A 27,497-nucleotide genomic window follows, 5' to 3' on the forward strand; every position below is an offset into this window, starting at 1 on the left:
CTACAACACAGAAATTTGTGAACATTTACATAATTTGTACACTTTGAACTCCCTTTCAGGCTGAAAGGGACTGAAAAAGTTCATACCGAGAGATTCTTTTAATTCCTTTCTATATATTCTATTCTCTATGGCTATTAATTTACCTTGAATTAAAAATAAAAAGATGTTTCTTTAGAAAAACTTATGACCGTCTATGTATTCATATATTTGGAATTTACTGTAGAAATTTTCTTTTCTTATTATTAATAACTGTGTCTAGTGCAAATGTGCCCATTTGTAAGTATCCTTTGATCTAATTAATCTTCTCCTTCTATCTCATCTTGCTTAGCCTTCAGACATAACTAATCCCTTAGGATTTCAGGTTTAAGATAAACCTTTTCAGATTTTTACCCTTTCCTGCTTATATATAGGCAAGCACAGTAAATCAGGGGTTTTAATACGTCTTAGCTTTGGAACCATCTAAACATTACAGGATTTTTTTCTTTTTATCAGTAATCCTTTTTTTGGACTATATAAACAGGTTTGTACTGCTTGTTGGGCTATATAAACAGTTTTTACTGCTTGTTGGACGAAATAAACAGATTTGTACTGCTTGTTGGACTATATAAACAGTTTTGTATTGCTTGTTGGACAATATAAACAGGTTTGTACTTGTTGGACTATATAACCAGGTTTGTATTGCTTGTTGGACTATATAAACAGTTTTTATTGCTTGTTGGACTAAATAAACAGATTTGTACTGCTTGTTGGACTATATAAACAGTTTTGTATTGCTTGTTGGACAATATAATCAGGTTTGTACTGCTTTTTGGACTATATAAACAGGTTTGTACTGCTTGTTGGACTATATAAACAGGTTTGTATTGCTTGTTGAACTATATAAACAGGTTTGTACTGTTTGTTGGACTATATAAACAGGTTTGTACTGCTTTTTTAACCCTATCCCTGCTGGGGTACTTGAAAACCAGGATATGCTGGGGGGGTAAATTTGAGCCCCCCCCTCTAAATCCCATGTTTGGTGTCCAAATATGACAAATGATACATCATTAGAAAGCTCTTGTGCTCTACTTTTAGAATCTGCAAAAAAATTTGCAAATTTGCAAAAATTGAATTTAAAGTCTGTCCGGTACATGAAATAGAAGTCTGTCTGGTACATGAAATAGAAGTCTGTCCGGTACATGAAATAGAAGTCTGTCCGGTACATGAAATGGAAGTCTATCCGGTGCATGAAATGGAAGTCCGTCCTGGTACATGAAATGGAAGTTTTTCCGGTACATAGGGATGTTGACGTTTTCATTTTTCAGAAAAACGATCGTTTCGTTATGAAAACGACGACGAAAAATCGAAAACGAAACGATCTTTCTTAAAACGATCGGTTTTTTAAAAAGTTCGTTTTTCAAAAATTGTCGTTTTTAAAACGATTGTTTTTCTAAACGCTCGTTTTTCTAAACGCTCGTTTTTAAAAACGATCGTTTTTATAAAATTCGTCGTTTCGTTAACGATCGTTAACGACGACCCTTCGTTAATGATCGTTAACGACGACCCTTCGTTAACGATCGTTAACGACAACCCTTCGTTAACGATCGTTAATGACGACTCCTTCGTTAACGATCGTTAACGAAGAGAGTAAGCCGACCTGAAGGGCATCTGTTCTTATCATTGAGTAGTTTTAAAGAAAATATCAAGGAGATTTAACTCCCCCACAACTGTTAAACTTCATGTAAGACGACATTCAATAAAGTTGCATGTATTTTTTTCCATAAACGACCGTTTTGATAAAGTTCGTCGTTTCGTTAACGATCGTTAACAACAACCCTTAGTTAAAGATCGTTAACGACGACCTTTCGTTAACTATCGTTAACGACGACCCTTCGTTAACGATCGTTAGCATAACTGTCAATTAAATTTTTTTTCAAAAACGATCGTTTTTTCAAAAACGATCGTTTTTTAAAAACAATCGTATAAAAAACGGTCGCAAATAGTTTTAATAAAAATAATCGTTTTCAAAAACGATCGCTATTCGTTTTCTAAAAGTTCAAAACGAGTGGGTCGTTTTAAGAACGATCGTTTTTTCCGAAAACGAAACGAACGTTTTTGAAAACGAAACAAAAAACGATCGTTTAACGATCGTTTTCAAAAACGATTAACAACCCTACCGGTACATGACATGGAAGTCTCTACGGTACACGAAATGGAAGTCTGTCCGGTACATAAAATTGAAGTCTGTCCGGTACATGAAATGGAAGTCTGGACAGACTTCCATTTCATGTACCGGACAGACTTCAATTTTATGTACCGGACAGAAATGGGCCAACGTTTACGTGACTGAATGTATACTTCGTTGAATTTAGTTTTACGTAACATACATCTATGAGACCTCAGACAAACTTACTTATCATAGAATTCAATTTTTGTGTTATGCCAAACCTAACTCACGTTTAAACTCACTCCGGGAATTGAATGTGAAAGTTGTGTATATTTCTTGCTTTTTGGATGGCATACGCCAACAGGAGTAGATTCCATTAAATATTTGAGTTTTTGCTATAAACTTAAATTATCTAGTCCATCCATATATATTTTTGCATCCTAATAATGTAAATCTTACATAGTTGAAACATAATTCCTTTCCGCCCTTCTTTAAATAATTTATTGAGAATATGGATAAGGTTTATGCTTTTAGAACAGGGATAGAATTAATTAATTATTTCCTTTCTTTAAGAATATTCCCCAAGGGGGAAACTCTAAACCATGTATTTTCCCCTTGCACTCTCATTTTTGACACCATCACCTGGATTTTTTTTTCAGGAAAAGTAATTTAAAGGATTTTTGAAAAATGTTTTTTGATGTATATGGTTGGCTAGTGGCTACAGGGCAGTAATAAGTCCGGTCCATGAAAAAAAAAATTTCCTTTTTGAAAAAACCTTGTAAAATAGATATGTATATATATGTAACATCTAAATATTTGTTAAAAAAAAGTTACTTTTTTAAATTTTTTCAAACCTTCCTGCACCCAAACTATTAAAGCGGTTTAATTTTTGTTTCAATGAACTGCCTTTGAAAAGTTGGTTTATGATTATACGGAATATAAGGTTTTACTTTGGCAAACGTTGTTACTTCAAAACATTTAAAAACATGTTTACCATTTGTTATTTTAAAGGAATCGAGTTTTTTCCACAATTTCTGATTTTATATTTACTATATCTTTGGAACTAAATGTTGTAGACCTTAGATATTTCAAACTGTGAATTTTGTTAAATCAAATAATCTGAGTTTAAAATATCAAAGGTTTACAACATCGGGTTCTAAAGATATTGAGGTTTAAATATTTGAATTTGTTCCAAAGACTCAATTCCTTTGGAGTCTCTGAATTTTGAACGTGTTCCCGCATCTTTTATGGTTATTTATTTATTTATTTTCAACATTACTGAGATTTAGGTGTAATAGTATAAAACCCATTAAAAATTGTCAAGACAACATTTTGAAAATTATTGTTTTAACAAAATAGTGTAGACTAGAGTAGAAAAATAGAAATATTTAATTATATTTTATTTATTTTGAAACAAAAATCTAAAGAAGTAAAGCTAATACTTATTCTTTTCTCTCAAAAATTTGTTATTATTCGTAATTTAATGCCCCTCTTTCTACTCCCCCCCCCCCCCATCCAAATTCCATGTTTAATGTTTATGTTTGGTATGAATGAAAGGTAATATTTTTCCTTTATTTGATAACATTGTGTTGATTGCACTGATTAGAAAATAGATTGAAAGCATAATAGCATTCTATACCAAAAGAAAACATTTCATGAAATCTTTAAATATAAAATTCGACTGATATTGCAAATATTCAATAAACATATGGAACACGGAAACTGTGCAGTATAAAGGGAGTGACCGGCTATGTAAAGTAGTTAAACTGGATATGCAGTGTTGTGGAAAGCTTCTTTCGGATTCATTTGAGACATATTAAACTTTTTATAGATCTGTAAATCCTGAGTTTAAGCGAAAATTCGATGTTCAAAACTCCTATTTTGGGGTGGTTACGTTTTCAGAATTAGTTTTTTTAAATTATTAAATAACGCCGACATAAAATGTAAAAAAGTTCTACAATAAATTACAGACGTCATGTATAGGAACATGTTGAGAAAATAAAAATTAATTGTTCAATTATTAGTTTCTATTATCTCATTATTCTGGTTTCTCATTATTTACAAAATTTTCGCAGATTTTCTAGAATTATTATTAAAAAGAGGACATTTGAAGAATTTAAAGAAATCTGCGAATAAATCCAAAGAAAATTAGAAATTTAATATAATAATGAAAACGAAATAATTGATTTTAGCATTGATTTTTTGACAAATTTCTTTGAGAAATATGTTCCTAACCATCCAATTAGATTACTGTATATTTTTTTACTTTATTTTTCGTTGTTATTATTTAATACACTACTTTACAAAGCCGGTCACTCCCTTTAAACAGACCCACTTCATTGAAAAAGTACATTTAAAGCTACTTATAAAGTTATTTGCTTTAAAACATCATCAACCATTAAATTTCTCAAATGTCGTCATTCTTTTCCACAGTTTAATAGGGTTCACTGTATAAACATAAATTAAGTCTTCAGACAAGATTCAAAGGTTGGGAGGATAAGATAATATTCGCAAATATTGTGCAGAGGGGAACGATTTTTCTTTTCCTGGAGAACGATTGTTCTTTCACGTGAACGAATGAAATTTTCAAGAACGATTCCATCGTTCCAAAAAAATAACGAACGCATAGAACTGAAGATGGGCATATTTAACTTTATTCATTTCGTTAGTTTATCGTTCGTGAACAGCCCAGTTCGTGATTTGTTCAATTGTTCTAAAAAAGTAATTTCATTCGTTATCAAAATAATCTTTAATTTTCTATCTATTCTGTTCGTTTTCTCATTGAACGGTAGTTCAGTAAAATCGTTCGTTAAAGGATAGCGTTGGTTCGGTAAAAAAATGTTTTTGTTCAAAAGTTTATTGGAAAAAATCCTTTGTTCGGGGATAATTTTTTCAAGTTAGTTTGAACGATTTTAAATTGTTCGTTTTTTTTACCAAAGAAAATCAAGAAAAGTCCAGTCTTACAAATAGAATATCCTTCAAAATATTGTGTAACAAGTGTTTAGGATTAGAACAAATTCTTTAGTCTAGATAAACATTCTTTTATATGTTTTATCTTTTTAATGCTAAACCTTCCAATATCGGACTATTGAGAACACTAGAGCAACAAACCCAGGATGCAGTGGTTCCCTTCAAATATTTCACTGAAAAAGAAATAAGGAAACTATGGTCGTTTTTTCATCCTTGTTTTGCAAACTTTTATAGAAGAACCGCAATCGAAAAATATTCATGGAGGTCCTAACTTTTGTATTTTGAATTCCGGGATCAAGCATTGATCTCTATCTGATGCAGACCTTAAGGATTAATTCAATTCCACTTAGATATCCCTACACATGGCATTATATACCCTGCAGGGATTTAATGCCCACTTTGGATATCGAGATAAAGCGTTATAATATTAAAAAAACATCTTCACAAAAATATTAACTTAAGATTTAAAAAAAAAATTAAAATAGCTTCATCATTTTTACTTAGACATCTGTTAAGATTACGCCGATTGTCCCTTTAAAATCAGATTATTTTCATTATTATTATTCTATCTGAGCTACAGTTCAGAAACCTTATCTTTGAATTCTTTGACAGAAATTCTAAAAGATATAACCCAGAAACCTTATCTATGTAATCTTTGATCAAGAATATCCTTGATATAGTCCAGAAACCTTATCTATGTAATCTTTGATCAGGAATATCTTTGATATTATCCAGAAACCTTATCTATGTAATCTTGGATCAAGAATATCTTTGATATAATCCAGAAACCTTGACTATGTAATCTTTGATCAAGAATATCTTTGAAGAAACCTTATCTATGTAATCTTGGATCAAGAATATCTTTGATATAATCCAGAAACCTTGACTATGTAATCTTTGATCAAGAATATCTTTGATATAGTCCAGAAACCTTATCTATGTAATCTTGGATCAAGAATATCTTTGATATAGTCCAGAAACCTTAACTTTGTAATCTTTGATCAAGAATATCTTTGATATAGTCCAGAAACCTTAACTATGTAATCTTTGATCAAGAATATCTTTGATATAGTCCAGAAACCTTAACTATGTAATTTTTGATCAGGAATTGGTTTTTTGAATTTTAATAGTTTTTATGATGTTAAATAGTCAATAATTTTCATGGAAAAAAGTTTTGCAGTTATACACGAACCCCATTTCACTATGTAAAGCTTTCTAGCAACATAACATACACAAATTATTGCTGAAATGTCGTCTTAGTTTTACAAAAAATATAGATCTTACAAAGAAATTGAGTAGGCCTCTGAAGGAATACATTAGAACGTTAAAACTTCTTCACTTTTTCAATATCATAGTTGTGAAAAATTTTTGTTAAAAAAACTTTTTTTGGTTGTTTTATAGAGTAGGGTGGAGAATGTCAAACGGCGGGTCGGTGTTTTAAAAAACTAAGAAATGGTTAATAACTTTTTTATTAATTAAGCTATAGGACTAAGATTTGTACATTTGAAAAGGCTTTGAAAAATGGATATATTTATAAGTGTCATAGTTAATATTTGTTAAAAGTAAAAATTATTATTTTTTAAAATATTGTTCTACATACTTTTTGAACTTTTTAAAAATTCTCCCTAACCATTAAAGTTTGAGATCTAATTTTTTTTAATGAGCAGGCAATGAAAAGTTGGACTAGAGACATATACATCACACTTCCCTTTCTCAACTCTAAGGACAAAATCATAGGGGGGGGGGGGTTTGGAAAACACCCCCCCTCAATCTATATTAGACAAAAGTAGCCCAATCCGGATAGGGTTAAGTTTAAAAATTCGAAAATTTACATAACAAATTGAAAAAATATATGCATTAAAAATGTCGTGTTTGTGGAAAAACTCAATTTCTTCACAGAAAGCGCATCTGGTCAGGTGTTCTTGTGTATGTGTAATTATCTGTAATAATATATAATTGGATTCCAATATCGACACATTATAGATAGATAGATAGATACATCAGCAGAAACCCTGATACTAAGTATCCTAAGTCTAATCTATATAATCTAATCTATATCTATAATCTAATCTATAATATATGAGCCTATGAGGCCTTTATATATATATACTTAACAGAAGGTTTTTATCGTAAATAGATAAATAACTTTAATGTTTGAATTTACTGACTAAAAACAATGGCATGAAGGAATATGCCGATTTAAAGTTTCAACTTTAATTAGTCCCAATATGGCGAAAAAATACAACACAAGTTTAAAATAAATGTTAAAAAATTATCTAATAGCTAGTTTTTATAAAAAAAATTCTTTTTTTCAGGAGGTTGCTGAGATTTGTTTTACTCGTCTTAATCTGATCTTGATAGCAGTAGAACAGAGAAAATATGAAGGAGGCCAGATCTTTATCAATCCAAGGTTTTTTTCTCAATAAAATTACTTTTTTTAGATTAGCAATTTTAGGCTAGGAAAATTCAAAGATTAAAATTGAGGCTTTTTAACAAATACATGTTAGGCGTTCTTTGAAATATTGAAGCAAATGATATATGAATGTCAAACAGAAAATTATAGAATTACAAATCATTAAAACATTTTTTTCAATTTCTAGATCCTATAACTTATTATTAAGGATCAGAATACAATCTTCATGTTTCTATGTTTCTATGTTTTCATGTTTCTATTTTTTTGACAGAGTGCTACATTGATACTACAGTATAACCATTATTCACGTTTTTTTTGTAAAAATCAATATTTACAATTTTATTAAACAATCATTTACCTTCCATAATAATAATTAATCAAAGAATTTATGAATCTTAAGATTTTTGAATTTGAAGCTGCCTTTTCTCAAAAAAAATTTAAAGAGATTTCTACAATTCCCAAAGTATTTTCTCTGTTTATATAAGAATCTAATACCTTTCAACTTCTGATCCAAAACTTTCCACCACGAGCCTTCGAAGCCTTTTTCTTCAATCAAAAACTTTCCTTTTGAAGAAAAATTTTTAGACTTTGACAAAAATATGAGGATATAACACATCTTGTAATGGTGATACGAGAATAAGCCTGAGAATTGAAGACCTATTTATCGATGTTTTAAAACTATGGAATTCTTTTTGTTTGCATAAAAGAGATCGACATCGTTTTCATGAACGAACGAAATTATTGTGAACAAACGAAATTTTTCGTAATTGATTGTGTCGTTCAGAATAAAACGAACGATGAACCAACGACTTGGATAGATCATTCAGAGAAATGAAAAACTATCGTTTTTTGAAAAGTCCAAAAAACGAAGGATATAAATCAATCTCTTAAAAAATTCGAACAAAACTTTGAAGAAAAAATCATTTTTCTACTGAAAGAACGGTTTTATTGAACAAACGATATTAATAAACGAACGATTTTTTAGCACCAAAGAAATGGATCATGAATAAAATAACATGATCTTGTTGGAGGTACAAATTCAATGAAAACTTAGCGTTGTAAAAAATGTGCGCTGTTCCACATAGAAAATGTTTAGTTGAGGGGTTGTTCGAAATGGATAGTTAATCGATTTCGTGCTTTCACTGCGGCTCGGAAGCCATTGAAGAAGGATGTCTTCTACCCCCCCCCCTGGCTAAACATTTTCTTAAAACTGAAAATTCTGGTTTTGGTTTCAAAGTTTGGCTTCTCTAGGGATTAGACTTGTTGGAAAGCTTGGCAAACTTTGTTGAAAATACTTTTTAAAAAGTGTGAAATTTCTCGAGATTCATAATCCACTGACTTTACCCTGTCTTTCAAACAGCCCAAAACAAATATTTCTGATTTAAAAAGGCAGTTTATCCTGCAATTGTGGGATATTAAGTGCAGCCTATATTTATTAACGTATATTTATTCTGGTTGAAGTACAGGTGTTTCCCACGAAACGTAACAGATGCTGAATAGCTTTAAATATCGTATTCCATATACTGTACTAGGTACGGTGCTAGGAGATTAAATCAATATAATGAAGATACATTTTTTATTCCAGTTTTAATCGTATAAAAAGCCTTTATTTTATTACAAGTTTACAAGTTCATAAATATAAGCTTTTTTTAAATGACAGCTTCTCATTGTTTACATGATTAGGTTATCCATAGGCCGAATTTAAAGTATTTGAGCGGCGGCTTAAATCCTCCAAAACCCGGTTTAAATTAAGCGCCGGCTTAAATCTTGAAACATTTGATACAATTTTAGCCAAACATATTTAAGCCGCGGCTTAAATTATTTAAATTCGGCCTTATGCTGTTTAAAAGTTGATTTAAATCAAAATTGAAATCGATTGGCGTCTTAATTTTATCGACATAATCGCCTACCACCGTATAACATACCACGTATCCTGATTTTCAGGTATCCCAGCAGGGATAGGGTTAAACAAATTTTGTACACTATGACTGCGATATAGTATTTTTCGATATTCTCTGTGGTATTAAACATTTTATGGAAATTATGGAAAAAAACATTCTGAACAATTCATCAACTGTAATGCTTCGTGAGACACCCTGTATCTACTCACAACTAATAAAAGCAAAGTTCTCTTTGATATAGACAATGTTCATGATTTTTTTTACAATTTACTGATTTTCAGAGCCCATTATTTATAATTTCAATAAATTTTTGATAAACAATTCGTTTTCTATACTGCACTATTGAACATCTCCGATACATACCACATTGTTTTAGGAATAAAAGAATTACAGCGAATGCAATTGGATTATTTCTGACAGACAGCAGTGACTCAGCTAAGAGAGCTTGGTTTTATTGCAGGTTAACAAATTAACATTTATATTTACATACCTAACATATATAAAAATATACCTAACTTATATTTATAAGGGTGTATATATATTTATATGCTTACTAGCTAAAGGGCTCGGCATTGCCCGTGGAAAAAAGATTCCTCCACAAAAAAAGCGGGGTTGGTTACTTTCTTACATAAGAAATTTTAAAAAATTATGTTAGGTTTAAGTTTTATTATTTTTACTTGCATTTTGCGTTTTTCTTGGGGTTCTAGGTCCCAAACTACATTTCTGTTTCCAACGCAAATATTTTGAAGAACGTTTTTACTCCAACTCATAAAATGTAGATGAAACCCAGCTCTGCCTTGTAATTGGGAAAGTTAAAAAGTTTAAATTTCCTAATTAAAATCCAACTTACTAAACTTAGAGTCTAAAAGACAGAGTTCTCCAGCAAAATTTGAGGCAAAATGGTCGTGCTGGGGTCTTGAGTTAAGATCAGACACACACACAAACTAACATACAAACGGAGATCACTTCTATATATAAATTTGGCTTGTCTGTCTGTCTTGAAAATCCGCGAATTTGTTTTAAAAAGTCCGCAAAATTTTTTTCTTCTTTGTTTTAAAATGTGAACAAAAAGAACATGTTCACAATTTTAATAGAAGATGGGCGCGAAGCGCCCTAAATGCCTAGTATTAATATAAACAGATACCATATTTTTTATTTTATAGGGTGTGTCATGAAAATATGACAAAGATGGCTGATATCAAGAAATGTTCCTGCAAGAAGCTGGCCAAAGCAAGATATGAATACCATGTCGCTGGAAAGGATAAAAACAGATCAAATGGGTAATTTTTAAAAAAATTTTATGGTTTTGTTCAGAAAAAATCTTATAAAATTTTTAAAATCGGTTTAGTTTTTAGATCAACAAAGAAAAACGTTTAAAAACTAATAAAATATGAAAATGCTTATTTTTCAGATTAAAACATCAAGTGTTATTAAAAGAAGAAAGTTATACGAGTTCCAGTACTAATATAATTAGGAAACCAACCATATCAGTTGTATAAGAGAACAAGAAAACTTTCCAGAAACTTTTAAAGAACAATTCTTAATATATCAAATTATCAAAGTTAGAAACAAGAGATTCCAACATATTGAAGCTTGTAGTTTCTTATTACTGTTTTTAATAAAAAGACATAGTATACCTCTAAAAACTGAAAATCAAGGGTGCTTCACTCTTTTTTGTTCATCATGGTAACATTTATAAAAATGAGTTATTGTCAAAAACTCTTATTTTCAAACTTCTTTGCTTTTGATATTTTAATCCATAATATGTAAGATAAAAAAATTTGTTGACACTATTCCTGCTGGNTGTCTTCAGTATTTTTTACGTAACTCAGAAAGTATTGGTCTGAAGCTGTTGAAGTTTTTCTGGCTCTTTTTAATTACCCATAACCCTCCCTTTTCTGTAACAAACTAATTTCTTAGTTTTGACCAACTTTCACTTTTCAGATTTTGAAAACTTTTATCTTTTTAGAAATCATATTACATAAGAAAACGGATTGCACAAGTTTTGCAAAGAAATGTTTGCAAATTATTTGCATACACCCTGTCAAAAGAAATTTGCACATTTTTAGTTTTTCTTAATTACACATCAGGTTATTTAAAATTTTGCAAAGATTTTGTATATTTGAAATTGCATGGTCAAGGGATTTCAAAAATGTTTATAATTTATCATTTTTTGAAAATTTTTATGTCGCAAATTTGCAATTTTTGTTGAAGATTCTTAAAATAGAGCATAAAATTGACCCCCCCCCACTCCTGTATACCAAGTCCATTGGCGCCTGATCCAATCAGGATTCAGTCATGTGTTTGGTGTCTATTCTGAACCAATAGAAATAGTATGGCGGTAACATCTATCCTTCTATCTATCGCATTATCCAATTAGAATTACGAATCCTTCAATCAGTGCTATCAGTAAATGAAATATTTAATTCTACTGAAACTATGGTGCCCCCCCCCCCCAGCGTATCCTGATTTTCAGGTATCCCAGCAGGGATAGGGTTAAGTGAAATTTATTTTAAAATTGTAGAATCTAATATATTTATTTTTATTTAATATTTTTAGCATACATTTTTTTCTTCACTATTTGAGGGTTCATTTCCAAACTTTTTGTTTTTGACATTTAAGACAGAATTTGATATTTTGGTTTCAAGGAGAAGAAAATTAGATGTAGAGGAAAACCAGGAGACACGAGCTGAAACTGCAAAGGTATAAAACATTATCACAAATAAAAAAAAATTTCACTTTTCAAAACAGACAAATTTTATAAACACAAGATTTTTCTTTAATAATTCATAATCATGAAATGTTTTTCAAATGTCTCCTTGGAGGATCAAATAAAATGACAAACCGTAATCGCGAAATTTTCTTTTTAAACAGAATTTTGTAAAAAACCTCTTAAAACTCTTAGAAATGTTAAACTCAGCAAACTTTGACATGAATTGCTTGTAAATAATAGAAAAAATATTAAAGAATAAACAGCTTTTTTGTTTAGATGATGTATGATTCTACTGGATGTTTCCATTGGTGCACTAGTAGAACTATTGAAGAGTGTATTCTCACCAGGTTCTATATCCTTCCATATTTTAAACAAAGTTTTGAAAGAAAGGAATTAAGAATTTGATATTAAAGGGACTGTAAGCGTAATTTCAAGTGATCTTTCATGCAAAGATGACAATACCCGATGACCAACGGAACCCTTAAAAATGTTGTCCCATATAGTATGAATTAGATTGGAATATAATTTTGAAACCTGATTACTTCTAACTGTAGTTTCTCTATATAAGTGACTTATATTCTTTAAAACAATAGTATTATCCACATCATTCACAAGGAAAAGTTTTCAAGGGTATCTATTATTTCCATCATTGCAATGAAATTGCTCGTACATCCATTTAATAAGCGACGAAATGTTATGTGGCTTGAAGCTGTAACCTTTATGTGAGGTTCTTAACTGGATTAACAACTAAACAAATGCCATTGTTTTTCAATTTTTGAAAAACATATAAACTTTCTTAATTTCATAAAACAAAATATTAAAAGAATTAAAATGAATTAAGGTATTAATAAAGCTATGTGTGCCTGATAAATACAATATTTTTTCTTGAAAGTTTTTAAAATTTTAAAATCTAAAATTTTTTTTTTAATGACACCCCTCAAAACTTTTCAGAAAGAATTGATTTATAATTAGATTTATAAATTTAAAGTAAAAGGTTTAATACATTAACTTAAATATTATTAATATAAAGCATTTAAGTCTCCAGCAGGGACAATAAAATGATTGAGTTGAGATGAAGAAGGACAAATATTATTTTTAGACAAGAGGCGACTGTGACAATGTTTGCTGGGCATATAGTGATAGCAATATTTTCTGATGAAACCAGCCCCCTCCTAGGACTTAGGTAAATTATTTTTTTCCAAAAGTAAAATTATTGTTAAAGACTTTTAAAATAAGGTTATTTTTGATACATAATATATATATATATATTTATAAGAAAAGCTTACAAATAAGTTGTACAGAATATTATAAAGAAACTGAATTTTTTTTGCTCTGAATTAAAATTTTCTAATCCCTTTATCTTTTATACCTGATGGTGTAAACCTTAATATTTAAAACTTAGACTTTTTGATTTTCATAGTTTTAAATGTCAAAGGTCTAGGAAATATTTTTAAAAAGCCCATTGCTTGACACGTTTGTAAAGACCGTCTTTAGTAGAAGACTTAAAAAAGAAAAAATACTACAAGTAAAAGTGTGCAAATAAGTCTTAAACATTTGTTAGCAAAACTTCTGCAATTTGGCTTTCAAAAAGTTTAAGAGTTGCAAAAATTCCCTATAAATTAATTTCTAAATATACAAATAGATGTTTTGGTATATTAAAAAATTTATGGAAAAAATATTTTTGATTTGTTCCCCCCCCCCCCTCCCGTTACCTCAACTCCAGATGATATAAAGTAAATTCTGGTAGCATTTTTAGAATAAAATTGATCCTGAAAGTTTAAAACCCTAGGCTAATAGAGTAATAATCAATAAAGCCTAAATTTCCGCTGTTTTCTGGGAATTCCAAATTCCCTGCAAACAGCTTATTAACTATTTAAACCAAAAGTAATTTTGGTGAACATTTTTGATAAAGAAATTTCGTAATACTGGCAACATTGGCAAACACACATTTTCATTCAATAAAGTATGAAAACATTTTTCTATCTATCTATCTATCTATATATCTATCTATCTATCTATCTATCTATCTATCTATCTATCTATCTATCTATCTATCTATCTATCTATCTATCTATCTATCTATCTATCTATCTATCTATATATCTATCTATCACGTGGATTGTCTGATTAACAACTGTAATATTCATATTCAAAATATTCATATTAATTTTGTATTTCTGTCAAAATCCGCAATTCGCTGTCAGCCTGTCATAGAAAACCACAATAGAAAATACTCCGTCAGTTTCGTTTAGACAAAGTGTTTAAGGGCACATGTTGTGGTGAATCGAACTTGGACCACTTTAATGGAATTCCACTTGAGTATATGCACACAATCGTTTTGGAAAACGATCTTTTAACAATAGTTTTTTTTCGTTTTTCAATCTGTTAAAAACCGATCGTGTCGTTTCCGGAAAAAAACGACCGTTTTTAAATACGACCCACTCGTTTTGAAATTTTAAAAACGAATAAGAATCGTTTTGAAAAACGATCGTTTATATAAAAACGATTTGCGACCATTTTTATACGATTGTTTTTTAAAAACAATCGCTTTTAAAAAACGATAGTTTTTGAAAAAATAAATTTTATTGACAGTTATGTCAACGATCGTTAACGAAGGGTCGTTGTTAACAATCGTTAACGAAGGGTTGTCATTGTTACGAAACTACGAACTTTATCAAAACGGTCGTTTTGGGGAAAAAATCGTTTTCCAAAAAAAATTGACATGCAACTTTATTGAATATCGTCTTACATGCAGTTTCCTCTACTTCCTCTCTTTGTTACTGATCGTTAACTAAGATTCGTCATTAACGATCGTTAATGAAGGGTCATCGTTAACAATAGTTAACGAAACGACGAGTTTCATAAAAACGGCTTTTTTAAATCATCGTTTATGAATACGATCGTTCCTTTTTCGATTTTTCGTCCTCGTTTTCAAAACAAAACGATCGTTTAAAAAAAAATGTGAACATGTTTGAATCGAATATACACCACTTTAATGGTATTCCACTTCAGGCTGTCTTTGAAGCCTATCTTTTGCAAGAAAGCCTGTATATAAGAATCTGTGTTGTCCAGGATAGATCTGAAAGCCTGTATATAAGAATCTGTGTTGGTCCAGGATAGTTCTGAAAGCCTGTATTTAAGAATCTGTGTTGGTCCAGGATAGTTCTGAAAGCCTGTATATAAGAATCTGTGTTGGTCCAGGATAGTTCTGAAAGCCTGTATATAAGAATCTGTGTTGGTCCAGGATAGATCTGAAAGCCTGTATATAAGAATCTGTGTTTGTCCAGGATAGTTCTGAAAGCCTGTATATAAGAATCTGTGTTGGTCCAGGATAGTTCTGAAAGCCTGTATATAAGAATCTGTGTTGGTCCAGGATAGTTCTGAAAGCCTGTATATAAGAATCTGTGTTGGTCCAGGATTGTTCTGAAAGCCTGTATATAAGAATCTGTGTTGGTCCAGGATAGTTCTGATAGCCTGTATATAAGAATCTGTGTTGGTCCAGGATTGTTCTGAAAGCCTGTATAAAAGAATCTGTGTTGGTCCAGGATTGTTCTGAAATTGTAAAATAAGATTAAGCCAAGACAAGACTTTTATGAGGATCTCAAGTATTCAAGTTTCCCATGAATTGTTAACCGTCTCACTCTCATTTCAACAAACTGTTTTCAAGAAAAATTAAAAAAGGAATTCGAAAAAAATAATACAGAATTAAAAATTTGCCAATATACAGTGCACCTTTCGCGCTTTCCACAGAGTAGACCATGGTCTGTGCAGAACTATAACGGGGTGAGACAGAAAAATGGCAAACCTAAGTTTCTCAGTTTACAGATAAACTAAAGTAAGAAACGGAAACTGAACAACAAGAAACAGTGTTATATAGATAAAGATTGATTGCGCATAAGACGACATTTTTCATCTTGAAAGATATAAATGTACAGAGATGTTTTAGAGATATTCCTATTATATAGATTAACTAGGTCGGTTGTGAACATTGGCTGTTCTTATGTCATTTAGAACTTGTGGTGTACATGAGTTCTGTAGAGAGAAATTTAAGTTAGCTTAGTCCTTCTCATGTCCTTCTTCAGTTCTCGTCAATATGATATATTGCTCAGTGAAATATTGTTGTTCAAATAGTTCCATTCCCGGAGTTATTTTACACTCTATTATGAAATCCATTAAAACACCAAACCACCCCGCTTATCATTGAAGTACACTTTAACCCATAGAAGTATGAGTTCGCGGACTGTACAATTCTTGGTGATTTTGCGTGCATAAGCTATCTATGTTTATTTATTTATCTATGGTTATAGTTCCACCGGCCAAAACCGGATATATCTCTGATTTAAAGAGGCAGTTTATTACTGATTTAGTTCTTTACTAGAAAATTTAGCGTGTACAGTACACGATATACTGCATGAAGAAAGGTGGTGAACGATCTATATATAAAACAAGACATTCGTTTACATGCCAAATGGCTGGACCGAATGGGCTAGTATTTTTTAAGGGAACCACGGGGTATTATAAGCTAAAAAATTAAACAGCTTTTAAAAAAAAATTTTTTTTTATTCCAAGGGCAACGCTGGGCACTTCAGCTAGTTTCTAATAAATGGAAGACACGGTTCTGTTCTAAGGAAGAAGGGTTCTTAAACAGTACAATCCATTTTTACATTGTTGCATTGCGGCATTTTGACAGCTTGTTTTCCCTCATGTTGCAAAGATATAAGGGATTGTATTTTAGAAGTTGAGATGAGTAACTGGCTCCTTAATGTAATACTTTGTATATTTGCATTAAAAGCTGTTGCATTTAGAAACCTTGTGATGCCTCTACGAGCCTCAAATATTGCTTACAATGACCTGAGACATATCATCATTATAGGAAAACTTAATTATGTCAAGAGGTAAGAGAAAAAAATTGATTTAAATTTATTCCAAAGCTGTTTTAAAATCATCAAATCGCCATTTAATCATTTATTTAATTTTAGAGAATTTGCATTCTGTATTTTAATCCAAAAATTACATGATCTTGGGTATAAAAGGTGTCTTATTTGTTCCAAGGCAAATATACGTAACAGAGCAAGTTTTCTTTTGTATTTCGAGGATTTTCACAAAAGAATATCGAGAATATTTATTTATGTATCCAACCGTCTTGTTTTAACATTTGGAAGATAAGTTTTTGTTGTTGTTTTGTTTACTTTCGTTATTTTTTAGTTAAAATTCAAGATTTTTAAACCTGAATTTAAAAACTTAAACGTTTAAACAATAGACAACAAATCTCGTCAAAAATATAGTCTCGAATGATAACACAACGCCTATGGCGGCTCATAGGCTCAACAATTAATGAATACATTTATAATAAATGCAGAGAATGGTACCTGCTGCGGAATCTACCGAAGATCTCAGTTCTTGATGGAGATCCCTTGAGTCGAGCAGACCTGAGAGCTGTTAAAATCAACCTGTCCAGAACCTGTATTGTACTCTCAGCTAAGGTAGAAAATAAACAGCAAACCTTTATTCAATAAATATTTACCTGAAGAGGTAGGATTTTATAAATATAGTAGCTAAAGTTCAAGGACTTTTCGTTTTCTATCATTCCGACATTATTCAAGTTAGAATAAACTCTGAAATAATAAGTCAACTTCCAGACTTCAGTTGACTTTAAATAGTCCAATGATCAATAAAACACAGCAAGTGTGCTGTGTAAACAGACTCATTACACTTAATAAGTGATTTTAATAACTTTATAGACAAGCAATTATGGGTCTGTAAAAACATCGAATGCACTTCAGTATGGCTCTAATGTCGTCTTCTCATTCTACAGTATTCTTATTATCACTGTACAAATACAAAATCAGTCTCTACATTTCAAAAATAAAGTCCTTTCTCTTGTAAGTAGGTGGTTATAATTCTAAACATTGAAGTAGACATTTATTTCACTCACTCCATGTTTTCACTGCATTTACGTATTTTTCTATTTTCTAAACTCGCATGTTTCTATTTATATTTTATTTCCTATTGCTTGGGAACCCAGCTTTGATTGGAAACACACATTTCCAAATAAAAGTCAACTCTCGCATTTCTGGATTTTTAAACAAAGATAGGTACATTCCGGTGATTCTACCGAATACCCTAATACAAATTTAAGGCAAATCGGTCCAAGGGTTCATGAGACATACAAACATAGATTAGTACTTTACACAGCATGTCCTAGCCGCAGCACATCTTACTCCTGTTGTTTTTAGACCCCTGAGAAGAGTGAACCTGTTCTAGCAGATAAAGAAATTATAATGTCAGCACTTAACATGAAGAATATGAACTTTGGAGCAGATTTTGTCAAGGTTAGATTGAATATTGTTATTTTGAATTTCAAAAATAATTATTAAAATATTTGTTTTAAAAGATTCAACAGAAAATTTAATATTGAATTATGAAGCATAACAACAGATTCAAAATTTGCAATCTTTAGCAAAATATTACATATGTTTAAAACAAGTTTTTATAGATTACATAAATTAGCTGAAAAATGAAGACCCCCAAAAATTAATGATTTAGAGACTTAATAAAAAAAAATATTGAATGTTGAAAAATCATAATTCTTTTCTATAAACTAAAAGCTCTACACTATTTGTTGAGATCTCTGGTAATCTGGACTTACTGAGTATTCCACAAACTATAATTTTTTAACCCCTATATATTTGCAACCCGATTTCTTAGACCTTTGATATTTCAAACTATGAATTATGTTAGATCAAATAAGCAAAGTTTGAAATAGTAAAGGATTACACCATCTAGTTGCAAAATTATAGGGATTTTAAAATTGTTTTTGTTCCTTTCTTAATATTACTTTAATCTTTGAAGTAAGTTCCAAAAATGGCAGACCACAATTAAAAAACCCCAAGGATATTTTTTTAACTAAACTACTGGCTGTTTGTGTGTTCTATATAATGTCTGAACCAAGGAAACCAAGAATGGTACAAGATGTTGTCACTTAACTACAGTATTGTGTGGATACTGGACACACAATTGGATTATGAATGTTTATACAGGGGGTCCCAAAATCAGTGGAATAGAAAGACGATTGTTAGACTTAAATGGAGTGTTCGCGAAAAGTTAAAAAGGGTATTGGCTCACGGCGAAAAATAAGCACTTTTGATCGCTACTATATTTAACTTCTATCTGTTGCGTCTATAATGAGAAAATTGTTAAAAACAACTCATACCGAAAAACGTAGCGTCAGTACAAATTCAGAAAGTTACGATATTTAACTCGGATCGTAAAAAAATGAATTTAATTCCAAACAAATCATTTGCATATATTAAAACCAATAATTATCGATAATTTTTCGACGCATTTGTATATAGTTGATATTTCATAATATTTATTTCCTATTTTTTATGATCTGATAGTTACTTTAGAAAACATTTATTCTTGTTTTTAGGATTTTTGATAATGAAGACGACATTTTCATATTTTCCAGGAATGTTCGAAAATCCATTGCCAGTGAAATATTATTTTAAAAATCGGAAATATTATTAAATATTACCTATATTCGAATGCGTCGAAAAATAATCGATCACTATTGTTTGTAATATTCTGAACTATTTGTTTGGAATTAAATTGATTATTTTACGATCGGAGTTAAATGTTGCAACTTTCTGAATTTGTATGGACGCTACGTTTTTCAGCATGAGTTGTTTTCATCAATTTTCTCCTTAAAGACGCAACAGATATAAAAAAGATTAGTAGCGATCAAAAGTGCTTATTTTTCGCAAACACACTCTTTTTTCAAGCTTTTGATAAAACTTTATATTTTATACAAGCATCAGATATATAGAGGATATACAGTTTTATGATTCTCACTGTCTGTTGTTTAGATGGATGAGGAGGGGGAGGAGGAGGAGGAGGAGGACCAGCATGGTACAGGAGATATTAACATGTCATCCATACCTATCCTCTTAGATCTTGCTTTTGCAAATAATGTGAGATATCTAGGTAACTGCATATAAAAATATAAAGTAGTAATCTCTGTTTGTCTGTCTGTTTGTTTTTCCGATCATGATTCGTGAACCCCTGGACCGATTTGCCTCAAATTTTGATTGGGGAACTTGGGAGATCCAAATGAATGTTCTAGGGTGGGTCAACTTTAAGGAAGAAAAAAAGGTAAAATTGTGATTTACGACAAAGTGCGGGTAAACAGTGAAACTAGCGATGACTACCCCGGGCAACGCTGGATTCCCAATAATATATAATAAAATAAAATAATTTGTTATAAAAAACAGGAAGAAAATTGAAAATTTAAATTTTTGCAAATGAAATATTTAAAAACATTTTAAATTGTCAAAATTTATTTTCTGAAATCATTTATTTTTTACTTTGTTCTAATCTCTTAACTTCCTTATATAGAAAATTTAAAATTTGAAATCAAAGTTTTTTAAACAAATTATACTTTTACTAGATGATCATGAAATGCACATGGCTGATATTGAACTGTACATGACCCTGATTATATTATTACTAGATCATGAAATGTACATGTCAGATGTTAAACTGTACATGACCCTGATTATATTATTACTAGATCATGAAATGTACATGTCTGATGTTGAACTGTACAAGACCCTGATTATATTGTTACTAGATGATCATGAAATGTACATGTCTGATGTTGAACTGTACAAGACCCTACCGTTTGCCTCTGGTATGGCAATGGCTCGAGGTATTCTGGATTCCCTGATGGCTGCCACCTATTTCAATGCATCAGGTTAGTTCACAGTTTATTCTAAAATAATGATAGGGATATTTAACGAAATAAAATTGAGTCTTCGCCCTAAAATCAGATTTTTTCATCCCTATATCTTTAAACACTAATGTTGCTAACCTTGATATTTCAAACATCAAATTTATTTTGGATCAAATAATCAGAGATTTACACCATCAAGGCTGCAAAAATATAGGATTAAAATTTTTAAATTTTCGTGACATGACTCAATTCCTTTGATTATCTTGAACATTCTGCAATATTAGGTACTTTTCTCAAACTCTTCATTTCAAATCTTTGTCTCTTCGCAACTTGATAATATTATTAACAGCATCAGGTTTACATCATCAGAGTTGGCAACTTTTGAATGGTAGATATCGGGATTAATGCTTGATCCACTCTTTTTCTTAATCTCGTGATTAAGTAATGCTTGTTCTCCTCTTATAATTAATATCCTCAATCCCGATCAGTTAATAAATCTGGAGATTAATATCAAGAGGAGAACAAGCAATTTTTAATCTGGAGATTTAGAAAAGAGGAGATCAAGCATTGATCTCGATATCCACCATTCTGAAGTTTTCAGCTCTGAGCCTCTGGTTAATTAACCGATCGGGATTAAGGATATCTTATTCTAAAGTTTTCATAGAAATAGGGATTATGTAATTTGAGTATGTGTCAAGAACTATAGATATATATATATATATATAGTTCCTTTCTCAACAATTCAAATAGAGATTGCAGTCTCTGTAAACATAAATTGGATTAGAGAAATGTTTGTTCAATTCTATACAAATTTAATACTTGCAGAAGAGAAAAAGGAAAAAGATAAAAAGAAAATTAAACATTAAACTTTACACAAATGTCACAGATTTGGTGTAAAATTGAAAATTTAATGTTTTGAAATTGTATTTTTTGAGAATTTCATTGAAAAAAATAGTCAATGGGAAATTGTCGAATTTTGAAATATTACAGGTATAGACACCATCAGCTTGCAAATATGAAAGGAAAAGTGACTCAAAAAAACCTTTGTGTGGAATATTCAGTTCTGTAACTAAAAATATTCGAATATATTTTCAAGATCGGAATTTTTTTAATTTGATTTTTTTCAATTCCACGGACACTTGAGCCAGTATTATAAATTATTCATTTAACTTTATAATTCATTGCTTTCTCTACATACATAATCCTTACAATTAATTCATGGTCCAGGCATCGACTTATTAATGGTTAATATTAATGACCATGTTTATGGAGTAATATTGATATAATAAAAATATAAACTTTAACAATTTGTCCGAAAGAAATTAATGATTGAATTATTCCAATAAAAGTATTTTTTACGCCATTTCAAACGATCTATTAGTTAAACCTGGAAAAACTCAAACGCAACAACGCCCCATAAACCTCGTAAAATTGATAACGTGACATTTCGACGATAAAGTTGTCTTGTGGATTTTGCAGCAGAGACGAACAATTGAATTGTTAGAATCTAACACTTTTTCAGAGAAAAATTTAAACGTGCAAAACGTTAAAATCATTTTGATAATTCTGGTACATGTTATATATATTAATTATAAATATATATGTGCACTCTGCATGCAGTGAACTAAATCATGGCCATTCTGCTCTCTGCTTTAATTAATTTAGTTTTCTATTTCTCGTTGCCTGAATTCTAGAATCATGTGCGATGACATTTAATTTCTACTTTTCAATTAATTTTGATTATATTTCAGCCCTGAGATTGCTCCGGCAGTGGGTGACTGGAGGAGCAAATATAGACCTGGAGAAGAGTCTAGCCGAGGGGGCGGGGCTAAGGGGTGGGTATAGCACACCAGCTACTCTGGCTAGCAGGGATAGAGTTAGGGTAGAGGAGATTGTACTCAAGGAAAGTCAGTGGGCCAGGTAAATTTGAAATCATATAAAAAGACTCATAAATCTAATATATCATATATGTATAAAAATATGATGTAGATTATATCTTTGTTCTGCTGCTACATGTCATCATTTAAGTGCCCCATCACTAAAATATCCTTAGAACGGACTAATTCATTTGATGTACTGTTCCGTTTTGACTTTAATAGTCTGTACGTGTACAGTGTACTTTACAGTTTGCTTTGCCTGCTTAAAAGTAAGCCCTGTACTTGAATGAACCAGAGTTTGCAAACAAAGCTTAACCCTATTCCTGCTGGGGGGGGGGGTCAATTTGACCCCCTCCCTGTAGTTTTTTTTAGATAACTCAAAACGTATTGGTCTGAGGCTGTTGAAATTTTCTGACTTTTCTTACATACCCAAAGCCCTCCCTTTAGGCCTAAAACCGGGCTTTAATACTAACTGCCTGAGCCCTCAGGCACACTGCCTGAATGACTGCTTTTGCCTGTAACAAACTAAATCTTTGTTTTGACCCACTTTCATTTGTCAGATTTTGATAAAATTTAGCTTTTTGGAAAGCTTATGACATAAGGAAACGGATTGCACAAGTTTTGCGAAAAAAAAATGCAAATTTTTTGCAAACAACCTGTCAAAGGAAATTTGCACATGTTTAGTTTTTCATGATTAAAAATCAGGTTATTTAAAATTTTGCAAAATTTTTTGCATATTTGAAATGGCATGGTCAAGGGCTTTTCAAAAATGTATAATTTTTCATTTTTTGGACAAATTTTTTTTTGCAAACATTTTTACTATATAACTGGATTTTGCGATAAAAAATTCAATTTTTGCAAATTTGCAAATTTTTTTGCAGATTCTAAAAGTAGAGCACAAGAACTTTCTAATGATGTATCATTTGTCATATTTGGACATAAAACATGGGATTTAGAGGGGGGGTCAAATTGACCCCCCCCCCCACCATATCCTGGTTTTCAAGTACCTCAGCAGGGATAGGGTTAAGTATTAAAAAGGTTTTGAAAGAAAGAAATAATTAATATTTATTTAGATGAAGTATGTTTTATGCACATATACAATGTTGTACCATAGGTATGCAGAATACGGATCAAGATTTGGAGATTTGTACGCTGCTGCTCTTAGAGAAAATGGAACACAATGCTTAGCAATATACAGGTAGTTGATATAATAATGATGTTAATAATAATAATAATAATAATAATAGTGATAATAATAATACTAACAAACTTAATAATAATAATATTTGATTTACAACGGTACTCTTTTCCCCAATGTCTGAGCAAAACTGATTGAGTTTTCCTTTTTGTTTAATATTAAAATTAATTATTTTCTATTACGGGTTCTGTGTACATCTTTTCACATACCATTTTGCAGTAGGAGAGACAAATTTTAATTATCAGAATTTTACACGTTTCCAGAATTAAATATACAATTATATCCTCCTCTGATAAAGACTTAATGGGTTACGTTGTCAATAAGACACCTAAATCATTAAATGAAGAGTAGATCAAAATGTTGTCTTTAATCCCTTTATGACTTGTCCTGTGTTTTCTATAAAAATTCTCAGTTTGAGAAATCAAAATAGATTTCAAAGAACCTCTGTAAGATATACATTACATACATACAAGCTGTGATTGTGCCTAAAGATCGATCGATTAAAAGCTTGTTTGATAGCTACGCTTGTGTGCCTGTGTGACATTCAGAGCAGATGAAATTGTGCCTATGGTTTGGCATTTATTGTTTAAGAGCTTGTTTGAAAGCTATGCTTGTGTCCGTTTTGACTTTCAGAGCCGTGCCCATTGGTTTGGCACTGATTGCTTAAGAGTTTGTGTCCCGGATGACATCTATAGCTGACGAGTTTACCTGGATTGATACAGTTCTGTACGAAGTTTTAAGAGTACGGCATTGACTACATAAACATAAACTTTGCTTGTCTGTTTGTATTCTTTTTAATCGATAAACGTCAAACACCTGAACCGATCGAGCGTAATTTTTTATTGTTGTTGATATCCCAGGGTAGGTTTACAGATGGTCAAAGTTTTAAAAACATTTCTCTCTAAAATTCAATTTTTCAAAATATACTAAAACAAAGAGAAAGCCCCTGAAATTTTTTTGTTATTGTTTGATAATTTTATGGGAGAAAATGACGCAGAGCAGCAATTAAAAGTTAAAATGTAAGATTGGTGCGAAGCACCCTGGAAGCTATGTACCTTACATCTATTTATTTTTCTTGAATCTAATGAAAATTATAATTTTGTTAATTTTTTCTTCTCTAGATTAGTAGAAGAAGATCTGGATGGGGACAACGATATAGATTCGGTAGGATATCAAACTTATTTTATATCCCTAGAGACAGTTATTTGGTAAACTTAATTTATATTCCTAGAGATGGTAATTTTGTAAAAAAAAATGATTATATCCCTGAGGACAATATTAATTTCCAATCTCAGCGCTACTTAATCACATTTTCATTGGGTTTAATTTAAAAGTGCTTTTCCTCCATATTGGCATAACCTTTTTTTCCGACTATAACCAATTTGTTCCACAACTATAACCAATTAACTTTCACAATTATAACCACTTTATTTCCCCAATTTTAAACCATTTTATTTCTCCAGCTATAACAACTTCTTTTCTCCAATTATAACCATTTTATATTCCAACTGTACCCAACTGTACCCAACTGTAACCGATTTATTTTCCTAACTATAAACACTTTAATGTCCCAACTATAACCACTTTCTTTTCCAAACAAACCACTTGAAATTTATAACCTGGCCCATTTTTCCCCGAATGACAACTTAATTTTTCCCAAATTACCACTTTTTCTCCATCTTACGTATGCACCACTTTATTTTCTAATCTGACTCCAATACTTTCTTTTTCTAATCTGACTCCAATACTTTCTTTTTCTAATCTGACTCCAATACTTTCTTTTTCTAATCTGACTCCAATACTTTCTTTTCTATTCAGAAAACCCAAAAATGTACCTCCAACTGTAGTGTAAGTGTAAGGTTTTGCTAGAGTATAAAATTTCAAAATCTCATGTAAATAAAATGAATATTTAATAATTTACTTAGATTCGGGTAACGTTGGGAGCCCCTGACAACTCAGCCTTGCTTCAACCAGATGACCATATCATTGCGCTAGTTCAGTTTGAAGACGACAAGGAGAAAGTTGAATAAATCAGCTGGATTCAGTTTGAAGGGTTTAAAGATCCAACATGGTGGATTCAAAAGATCCAACATGGTAGATTTAATGATCCAACATGGCGGATTCAAATAATCAAACTTGGCGGATTTAAAGATCCAACATGGTAGATTCAATGAGCCAACATGGCGGATTCAAATAATCAAACTTGGCGGATTCAAAGATCCGAAATAGTTGATTCAAAGATCCAACATTACGAACAGAACATGGCGATTTAAAGATCCAACATGGCGGATTCAAAAAATAAATCTAGCAGATTAAAAATGAAAACACTCAATAAAATTGAACGATGGACATTTAAAAAAAAGAGGAAACTGAACTTTCCCTACAAACTCCAAATTCCTAATCCTAAAAGTGCAAACATTTGATACTTCAAACTTGGCTGTTTGATCTGGAAAATTTAAATATCTACAGTCTACAACATCAGGCTTCAACAATATATGGATATGTTGAACAAGGATTAGAAAATTAGAATTATAGAAAGTGTCTCTTTAGTTTTCTGAAAACTGAAATTGCTCCTAAAATAAAAAAAAACTTTTGTTTTGATGACAATCTAAATAATGTATCGATAGTTAAGATAACAATTGGAGAAATGGTAAAAAAGTTTTGAATTATATTTTTTTTAAAGAAATAATTCAAGTGTAGCCAAAAAATCCTTGTAGTATGAATATCAAAAAGTTTAAAAAGAAGCTGAAAATACAACCCAAATACTAACAAAACATGTGTTTAGATTATTTTTACAAAATGAGAAATCTCTTTAGGTTTATAGTTTGACAAATTTTAAATAGCTTTTAAGGTTCGCTTAATACTTTAACATGAAAATCAAATTTTCTCTAGATTAAAAAAAATTTAACCAGGTGGGACTATTTTTAAATGCCAAAAATATTTAGTATTGCTTTGTTTTCCGCATGATTTAGTGATTAAATAAGAAAATCAATTGCTAGGTATGAAATAAATAGATATTTATTAAAAATAATAATATAGTACGAATTAATTAAAGATTTAAAAGATCTGTAAAAAGATCTCTTTTTAGTTTATTTAACAATTAAAATTCCCCAGTTGTGTTCGTCAATCTTTTAAATAAGTTATGCTTTGCCTGTGTCAAGCTCTATGAGTTAATTCTAAATAAAGTTAATCAATAAAATCATCTCTTTTCTGTGTAATCTTTAAATAACTATAACAAGTTTTAAATGTAAAAGAATTGTCCCTGATCACGACCAAACCTTTGCTTTACCAAATTGTGATATTAAAATTTAACCTAAACCATTTGTGTAAAAGTTTATATAAATAAATTTTATGAACCTACAGATTCAAATATTTCAGTCTTATTAACGTTTCTTTATATTTTGTCCTGTTTTAGGAGAAGAAAGTTTAAAAAAAAACCTTTTAACTAACGTACAAGTACCCAGGATTCAATCCTGTAAAAAGGGCAGAGTTTGCTCGAAGATGAACATCCCGATCGTTAGTGCTACGGTCGGCACCTCCCGGCT

General features: G+C 30.8%; 1 protein-coding gene across 1 annotated transcript in view; it reads left to right on the forward strand.

Moving 5' to 3' along the window:
• LOC111699332 (calcium-activated potassium channel slowpoke) overlaps positions 1–26,201 on the forward strand; it is a 42,737-nt gene extending 16,536 nt beyond the window's left edge. Inside the window, exons 11-26 of the mRNA XM_023469978.1 lie at positions 7,399–7,526; positions 9,807–9,890; positions 10,594–10,710; positions 10,842–10,904; positions 12,079–12,133; positions 12,420–12,490; positions 13,243–13,326; positions 16,949–17,038; positions 17,503–17,626; positions 18,380–18,475; positions 20,012–20,129; positions 20,776–20,898; positions 22,629–22,797; positions 23,869–23,952; positions 25,074–25,116; positions 25,878–26,201. Coding sequence (XP_023325746.1) covers positions 7,399–7,526; positions 9,807–9,890; positions 10,594–10,710; positions 10,842–10,904; positions 12,079–12,133; positions 12,420–12,490; positions 13,243–13,326; positions 16,949–17,038; positions 17,503–17,626; positions 18,380–18,475; positions 20,012–20,129; positions 20,776–20,898; positions 22,629–22,797; positions 23,869–23,952; positions 25,074–25,116; positions 25,878–25,982 — 1,554 coding nt within the window. The 3' untranslated portion in view covers positions 25,983–26,201. The remainder of the gene's footprint in view (positions 1–7,398; positions 7,527–9,806; positions 9,891–10,593; positions 10,711–10,841; positions 10,905–12,078; positions 12,134–12,419; positions 12,491–13,242; positions 13,327–16,948; positions 17,039–17,502; positions 17,627–18,379; positions 18,476–20,011; positions 20,130–20,775; positions 20,899–22,628; positions 22,798–23,868; positions 23,953–25,073; positions 25,117–25,877) is intronic.
• The last annotated feature ends 1,296 nt before the right edge of the window (positions 26,202–27,497 follow it).

This window comes from Eurytemora carolleeae, unplaced genomic scaffold (genome assembly GCF_000591075.1).
Source record: "Eurytemora carolleeae unplaced genomic scaffold, Eaff_2.0 scaffold344, whole genome shotgun sequence".
Lineage (NCBI taxonomy): Eukaryota > Metazoa > Arthropoda > Copepoda > Calanoida > Temoridae > Eurytemora > Eurytemora carolleeae.